This window comes from Anomaloglossus baeobatrachus (assembly GCF_048569485.1).
Source record: "Anomaloglossus baeobatrachus isolate aAnoBae1 chromosome 5 unlocalized genomic scaffold, aAnoBae1.hap1 SUPER_5_unloc_12, whole genome shotgun sequence".
NCBI lineage: Eukaryota > Metazoa > Chordata > Amphibia > Anura > Aromobatidae > Anomaloglossus > Anomaloglossus baeobatrachus.
The window spans coordinates 823,813-832,321 of NW_027441787.1; the positions used below are offsets into that span (position 1 = coordinate 823,813).

The following is an 8,509-nucleotide window of genomic DNA, read 5'->3' on the forward strand; positions in this document are numbered from 1 at the left end:
GACCCTCCGACAAAACGTGATTAACAAAGTCATTAGTACAGGACGGTATGAGAAGGGGATTTATTCTAAAAGAAACGCTGGAGCCAAAAATGAGAGAATCTTGGCCCCGGGACTGGAGACTTCGGGCTTCCAGCGTGTCAGTACGAGACGGGGTCTTTGTCCCTGGAGCTTCTCTACTCGGTATAATGAGACTCACTGATCTTATTCATATAAAAAGCGACTGAGTAACATAGAAACTGCCTAAATATGAGGAGCTTGTCTGATCTATAAGTCATTGTATAAAGAGCTATGGAGACAGCGCTATTCTTCTGTATAACATATGTGATGTTGCTGTAGCCCTAATATTTCTGTACATGACGTCTCTGTATAGATAAACCTACACCAGCATTCCAGATTGGGGAAATATGGAAAGGGGCATTTTATTTTTTATTATTATTATTATTAAAGCAAATGGAGAAAAAAAATAAATCAAAACCATTAGTTTAGATAATCAGACTTTATTGAAAAAATGTTTTGGGTGTCAGGTTATTGGGACAATTTAGTAAGAATTTACAATCAAACTCCCCTTAGAACCTATAATCTGTTTATTGGGGAATAGAGAAGGGAGTCAGGTCCCAATGATGGGAAAAAAAACTACTAAACTTAACGAAATTTTATAAAACTCAATCACATCAGATGTTCCCACAAAGAAGGAATGGATCATAGATGGAAATAGTAATTTGTAATATGAACATGTTTATTATTGTAGTATAGAGAAGTTACAGACATTGTTCAGACATGGAGATTGTGCTCTGAAAGTAACTAATGAATGTATAAATTATAACAATGTGAAATGTTCTGTGCACATGGAAATTGCTTTTTATTAGATTTTTAGAAAACAGACGTCTATTACTAACTGTATATATTATAATTCTAATATAACTTCTAACGTGCTTTCCCTTTCTTCTTTCCTTACTTGCCTTTACTTTGACTGTCTCTTTTGTGTTTATTTGTTCAGTTTGTTAAATCTATATTTTCTCCCCGTGTGAGTTTTTCTTAGTGGTCAACAATTTATAATATACAGTAAGTAAAACATTTTTCACCTTCTAGGTATGATAATGCCTTCTTTCTTTGTCAGTTTTAAAAGATGCTATTTGTGTGTAAAATATTTCCCTTATTCTAAACATGTCAAGGATTTCTCCCCTGTGTGAATTCTTTGGTGTTTAGTAAGATTTGATTGAGCTGCAAAACATTTCCCACATTCTGAACATGAAAAAGGCTTTTCCCCTGTGTGAGTTCTCTGATGTGTAACAAGATGTGATGTTTGGTTAAAACATTTCCCACATTCTGAACATGAATATGGCTTCTGCCCTGTGTGAGTTCTCTGATGTATAACAAAATTTGATTTGCGGTTAAAACATTTCCCACATTCTGAACATGAAAACGTCTTCTCCCCTGTGTGAGTTTTTTGATGTCTAACAAGATGTGATTTTTCGTTAAAACATTTCCCACATTCTGAACATGAATATGGCTTCTGCCCTGTGTGAGTTCTCTGGTGTGTAACAAAATGGGACTGATCTGCAAAACATTTCCCACATTCTGAACATGAAAAAGGCTTTTCCCCTGTATGAGTTCTCTGATGTGTAACAAGATTTGATTTTTGGTTAAAACATTTGCCACATTCTGAACATGAATATGGCTTCTGGCCTGTGTGAGTTCTCTGATGTATAACAAAATTTGATTTTCGGGTAAAACATTTCTCACATTCTGAACATGAAAACTTCTTCTCCCCTGTGTGAGTTTTCTGATGTCTAACAAGATGTGATTTTTGGTTAAAAAATGTCCCACATTCTGAACATGAATATGGCTTTTGCCCTGTGTGAGTTCTCTGATGTATAACAAGATTTCCTTCGTGGTTAAAACATTTCCCACATTCTGAACATGAATATGGCTTCTCCCCTGTGTGAGTTCTCTGATGTGTAACAAGATGTGCTTTGTGGTTAAAACATTTCCCACATTCTGAACATGAAAAAGTCTTCTCCCCTGTGTGAGTTTTCTGATGTCTAACAAGATGTGATCTTTGGTTAAAACATTTCCCACATTCTGAACATGAATATGGCTTCTGCCCTGTGTGAGTTCTCTGATGTGTAACAAAATGGGACTGATCTGCAAAACATTTCCCACATTCTGTACATGAAAAAGGCTTCTCCCCTGTGTGAGTTCTCTGATGTGTAACAAGATGTGATTTTTGGTTAAAACATTTCCCACATTCTGAACATGAATATGGCTTCTGCCCTGTGTGAGTTCTCTGATGTGTAACAAAATTTGATTTGTGGTTAAAACATTTCCCACATTCTGAAGATGAAAATGGTTTCTCCCCTGTGTGAATTCTCTGATGTATAACAAGACTTGAATTGCGTGCAAAATATTGCCCGCATTCTGAACACGAAAAAGGCTTCTCCCCCATGTGAGTTCTATGGTAACTAACAGACTTTGAAAAAAATCTTTTCTCCCCTGTGTTAATATTTTTTGGGATTTTTCGATATTTTGAAGTTGAAAATGGCTTCTTTCCTGTAATAACACTTCCATCTTTAATGCATTTTTTGTGACAATTATTTTCCTTAATAGTCTGTGATGAATCAGAGGGTATGACTTGTTTAATAGACTCAGATGATACATTTTTGCTGTGAAGGGACGATGGTATATCTGCAATAGTGGCATTCACTTCAGTTATATCTTGCGTGATCTCAAAGTTATCTGATTTTAAAATTGAAGATGTCAGTTGTGCCTCTAATCTCCTGGTACAGTCATCTGCCAAGAATAAAAATTATTTTTTATAATATATTCAAATTTAAGGATATAATTTATAAATTAGCTTGTAACACCTTTACTGGCGCCCGCGCACAGTCCTGCACCCTTTCCCCGGTGGGAACTCCAGAACACTTACCCTTCTGGCTACCCAACGGTGTCTTCAGTGTACACGGTCCCTGTTGCTATCTCCCAGGGCCTGGAAGTGTGCTTAGGGCACTCACACCTATTCTTAAAAGGTCAGCGTGCCCTAACCAGGAAGTGCCTCTCAACCTATGGCTGAGAGGCACTAGGTAGTTAAGGCATCCCCCCCCCTATGGGAGGTGCCTGGGCAACATGTTGCTAGTTGTTAGATTCATTTCCTGAGTGTTATGCTATGTGTGCGAACACATGTCTGTATCCTAGTATCCACTGTGCCCGGCGGACCTGCTGCATCTATCTATACCAGCTGCACCTACCATACCTACTGCATTTATTTATAACAGCTGTGCCAGCTAGACCTGCAGTATCCTATCCCCGACCCCTGGGGCCAGCTGTTGCAGTAACGGGACTCCCTGGAGTAGCAACAGGTGGGTATCTTCTAGCACAAGCCTATTCTCACCATTAGAGACTCTCTTGAAGACAAGTTAGTTGCTTACTTACGCCTCTCATGGATGAGTCAGTGCTGTGACCCAGTGGGTCCACTCCCGCAAACACCAGCAAGTATAACATAGCTAATCAAATTTCAAGTTCTATAAATTGTGATTATTTAATAAAACAAAAAACGTTTACAATCTAAGGCTGAGGCCACACAGGGATTACTGCGAGTGCTCGCATGACACTCAGCTCATGCTCGCAGGAATGTCATGTGACTGTGCTCCGATCAGACCACAGCTGCGGAGGGGAGGGATTTATCTCACTATCTCCTCCGTTGCTGGCTAATGCGAGAATCGCACTGCTCTCGCGTTACACCGGTGTCAAGCGAGAGCAATGCGATGTTTTTCTCGCCTTATAGACTTGAATGGGTGTTAGTGAAACAAGACTGCATTCCACCCTCAGCATGCTGCGACTGTTTTCTTGCTCCGATTAGGGCTCAGAAAACAATAACTTATGGGAGATGCCCTATAGAGTAATATTGGTCTGAGTGGAATGCAATTTTTTATAGCATTCCACACGCTCCGTATTACTCGCCATGTGTGCTGACCCTAAGGGGTACTTTGCACGCTGCGACATCGCTACTGCGATATCGTCGGGGTCAAATCGAAAGTGACGCACATTCGGCGCCGGTAACGACGTTGCAACGTGTAAAGCCTAGATGCGCCGATGAAGGATCGTAAAAGCATCGAAAAACGGTGATCTGTGTAGCGTCGGTCATTTTCATAATGTCGTACCAATAGGAGATACGATGTTGTTCCTCGTTCCTGCGGAAGCACACATCGCTGTGTGTGAAGCCGCCGGAGCGAGGAACATCTCCTTACCTGCCTCCACCGGCTATGCGGAAGGAAGGAGGTGGGCGCGATGTTTACGTCCCGCTCATCTCCGCCCCTCCGCTTCTATTGGCCGCCTGCTGTGTGACGTTGCTGTGACGCCACACGACCCGCCCCCTTAGGAAGCAGGCGGGTCGACGGCCAGAGCGACGTCGCAGGGCAGGTAATGGCGTGTGAAGCTGCCGTAGCGATAATGTTCGCTACAGCAGCTATCACAAGATATCGCATGTGTGACCGGGGCGGGTGCTATCGCACTCGGCATCGCTATCATCGGCTAGCGATGTTGCAGCGTGCAAAGTACCCCTAACAGTAGACCTCAGAGCAGGAACCAGTAGTCCATGACGTTCAACCCTCTATGTTCATTTTGCCTCCTGTATATTGGAATAATAAGCCACCAAATCATATTTTGTAGGCCAAAATTATTCCAAACTGCTTCTCCATCAGTGCAAAAATGGAAGTTTCCACAACGGTTGTAGCTGAAAGACTCTTGATTATAAATAGAGATATGGCTTCTGTAGAATCAAAATAGTCATTTACACTAAAGCAGAATACGGTAAATGCTATTTACTGACTATATGTTGTGGTATCACTATTTGTTTAAAGAGCATCAAATTCAATGTTTGATCACTTCTAATTCTTTTGCATTCTTGGTGAATTTCAGGGTTATTTTTGTTTTTTGTTTTAATAAATGGAAAACAAATCAACCTAACATTACAGCTAAGATAAAGTAGAATATGCCACAGAAAAAATCTCAGACACTGGGATCAGATTAAGCATTACAAAGGTGTTATCATGTAAAGTGACAGATGTCAGATTGGAGAAATGGGGCCTAGATAGGAGCAGAAAACTGGCTGCAGTGGAAAGCCATGAAATAAGAGCGGCTTTGGTACTAACTACTATAGAGAAAACTGTGACTATAGACAATAACACATCTACTAAAATGACCGCCCTCCACCCGACAGCCTTCACCGTCAGTGATTTAGTAACTAGAGGTGACACATCTGGAGTAATTACAGTATGTGGCTCGTGGGCTCTCGGCAATCCAAACTATTGTAGGGGCCAATATCTTCTGTCAGATGAGTTTCCTGAAGAAATATTAGACATTTATTTTCTGCCTCTCGGACTCCACAATGGACGGCTCTAGTACAAGGTCTTATATAATGGACATTTGTAGAATTCAGAGAAAATATCTTTCAGGGTCTTGAAGGTAAAAATATCAGAACTGTGTGTTAACTACTACCATTTATTTCCTAATTACATTTTGGGAATCCTGTGGGTGGGCTGCCCGGCCTCCATGTACCCACTGTGGGATAAATCTAACCCAACTCATATGTTACAGTTACCCTGTGCCCAACTTTGGATATAAACACCCCTATCAGCACATTCATCAGAAGAGAGAGAAGGAAGATCCATCAATAAGATGCCGAGTTTCTAGGAAGATGGATTCATCGCTCTCAGTGGAGAAACAATAAGAATCTTGTAGATATGATACTTATAAATGGCGAACAAAAATAAAATAAATCATGTTACAAAGCAAGCTTTCCAGACTACTGAGGTCTCTTCATCAACTACAAGATTAATATTCTGTTTCTCCCACTGAGAACAATCAATCTTTATTCACCTGGAGAACACGGCACCAAACTAAGAATCAGGGCTGTGGAGTCGGAGTCGGAGTGTATTACATATTTACAATTTATTACAGTTTTTTGTGTTCTAAAGTTGTATTCCAATAAATATATTTTATGTTCTATCCAAATATCTTGATTATTGTATCATAAAAATTATTAAATGTCTGATGTTCACATACACATATTCATGTACTACAATAAATTTTTCACCTAACTATAAGCAATATATGTAGGAGTCGGAGTCGGAGCCGGAGTCGAAGGTTTGGCTTACCGACTCCACAGCCCTGCTAAGAATCTAGGACATCACCAGCATCATTACCCTCCGCTTTCTCTTAGGGGTCCACCATACAGATTAGATTCTTCTTCCCATGATTTTCTAAGTTGTCTGCACATTCTACGTACGCTGTCATTTGGCTTTACAGATTAGAGATCTGGGCAGCTAAGGGTCAACATTTTCTAATTTCAGAGGATAGGATAGATCCTACCTGTAAGATCTGACTGATACAGATCTCACTCCAAGACAACGGCGTCCAATGCCCAAAATAAAGGGGACAGTTTTGGGTGAGGACCATGTGGTGGTCTAGCAGCAGAATGGTGACCATTTGATATGGCCAGACTACAACCCTGATAAAGCAGCCACAGCCGGTGACTGAGAAGAATCTGTGACTTCTCTGCATTTATTTGTCACTACTCACCTGGGCGGTTATCTGTAGGAATCTCCTCTTTACTCCGCTCATCACCCCTCACATATGTCTCTGTAGTATTAATATGGGTCAGATCTTCCCCCTGAAACAAATATTGTAAAAGTCACAGACAGATGGAGAAGTCCCATCTATGATCAGCTCTAATCCTGCCATCTCCACCGCTCATTACAAAAGTATAACACATATAATACTGGAGGCTAAAACAAGACTGAGCACAAGACCTTCACAGCCGTCTACACATCATAGGGAGATTTCATGGCACCTTCTCTCCATCTACCTGATGATCCTGAGGAACATCGGGATCTTCTTGGTTACAGTCCTGTGGGAGAAGAGGACGGGGACATCTCTCTGGTGTTGTCCTCTTACTGGATAGAACTGGAGGAGACACATACAGGGACTGAATTCATTCCTTACATACAGATAATTATAGGCCGTGTGTATTTAGTCCTGTCGATTACCTGGTGATGTGAGGGGCTGGGGAGCCTCCATCATGACGTCCTTGTACAGATCTTTGTGTCCTTCTAAATACTCCCACTCCTCCATGGAGAAATAGATGGTGACGTCCTGACACCTTATAGGAACCTGACACATACAATGATACCGTCACCCCCGATCCCTTCATAGCGTTACTGTATAATGTCCCAGCAGTGTCACCTCTCCAGTCAGCAGCTCCATCATCTTGTAGGTGAGTTCTAGGATCTTCTGCTCATTGATGTCCTCATGTATCGGGGGGTGAGGTGGAGGCCCCGTGATTGGGCTCAGGGGTCTTCCCCATCCCTCAGACACAGGGGCCTGACAGCGCTCACTAGAGGTCTTCTTCACTACTGTGTAATCCTGGTTATGGAGAGACACAGTAATAAATCTCACTCCAGACATTTCCAGAGTCCTCACCTCTCCAGTTCTGTCCATCTGTTATTCCCATAGATAAGAATGATGTAATGTGACGTCATCACAATTTCTCACCTCTCCAGTAAGCCGGAAGAGGATCTCTAGGGTGAGGTGTAATATCCTCTCCACCATCTTGTCCCTGTCATTATCCATCCTGGACAGGACGTTTTCTTAAACAGAATAAAATCACTGAGAGGATCCGATATTATAATAACCTGAATGGGAAGAAGATGAGCCGATATGTAAAATTAATGGAGATAAGGGAGGTGAGATATCATTTGGGTACTAAAAATATTCAACATGAAATGTGCTATGTAAGTAGTACAACTGTAAAAGTAGTACATTATCTTTATAAAAAAAACCAATCCTTCATACGGCAATGTGAGCGGAAAAAAAAAAGAGTAATTACTCCCGGAATAAGAGTAGGAAGATATAAAAGTGCAAAAACAAATAATTTCCCAGTTTTTCGGTTAAGAACAGGGCAATGGGATTAGGATTCGATGTTTTCTTGTTTCTAACGGAAGAAGAGGGGCCCACACATGGCGTACGGATCTGTGCACTCGCTGACGCGCACAATTTACCACCTGTTTCTTGTATGAATGCAGCAAAATAGTGAAAATTAACCCCATTACAAAATGTATTCTAAACTGGTTTCGGAGCTTGTAGACTTTAACCGTGGGCAGTAAAATTATCTCCTAGCGGTCATAGTCTTAATCCCCTCCCGCTGCTGCCGGAAAGCAATAAAGAAATCAAGTGTATACCGCCCCCCAGCATCGGATAATTTCTGTGGTTTCAGCTACCAAGGGTAGCTCAGACCCTGGAGATCATGATTCGGGCAGAAAAAAAATGATTTATCTCCCACTTCGCATGATCAATCATGTCAGATGGGAGATAAGTTGCCTACCCCGGTCCCCCGATGTGGCCAAAGTGCCCCCCCAGTCGCATGCCCCACCTGATCATCTAAAATGGCCGGCGCACACGCTTCGCTCATCCTCCTCCTCAAAGTTCTCAGGTCCAGCCAGGTCACCCTGTCAAT

At 41.7% G+C, this 8,509-nt stretch overlaps 1 protein-coding gene across 1 annotated transcript; it reads right to left on the reverse strand.

Annotated features, from left to right (window-relative positions):
• Positions 1–481: 481 nt before the first annotated feature.
• LOC142258816 (uncharacterized) lies at positions 482–7,653 on the reverse strand. Its single transcript, XM_075331407.1, has 6 exons — positions 7,549–7,653; positions 7,240–7,419; positions 7,044–7,167; positions 6,863–6,960; positions 6,577–6,667; positions 482–2,790 (listed from the first exon to the last, which is right to left on the reverse strand). The coding sequence occupies exons 1-6, from the start codon at positions 7,624–7,626 to the stop codon at positions 1,154–1,156; spliced, it is 2,208 nt and encodes a 735-aa protein (XP_075187522.1). The 5' UTR covers positions 7,627–7,653; the 3' UTR covers positions 482–1,153.
• Positions 7,654–8,509: the final 856 nt, after the last annotated feature.

Bases quoted from the DNA above. Each gene is read 5' to 3' on its own strand.
- LOC142258816 (XM_075331407.1), bottom strand. From the start codon at position 7,626: ATGGATAATGACAGGGACAAGATGGTGGAGAGGATATTACACCTCACC. The intron at 7,168-7,239 runs GTGACACTGCTG...TGTATGTGTCAG, and splicing joins TGGAGCTGCTGACTGGAGAG to GTTCCTATAAGGTGTCAGGA. The intron at 6,961-7,043 runs GTAATCGACAGG...TGTCTCCTCCAG, and splicing joins CCAGCCCCTCACATCACCAG to TTCTATCCAGTAAGAGGACA.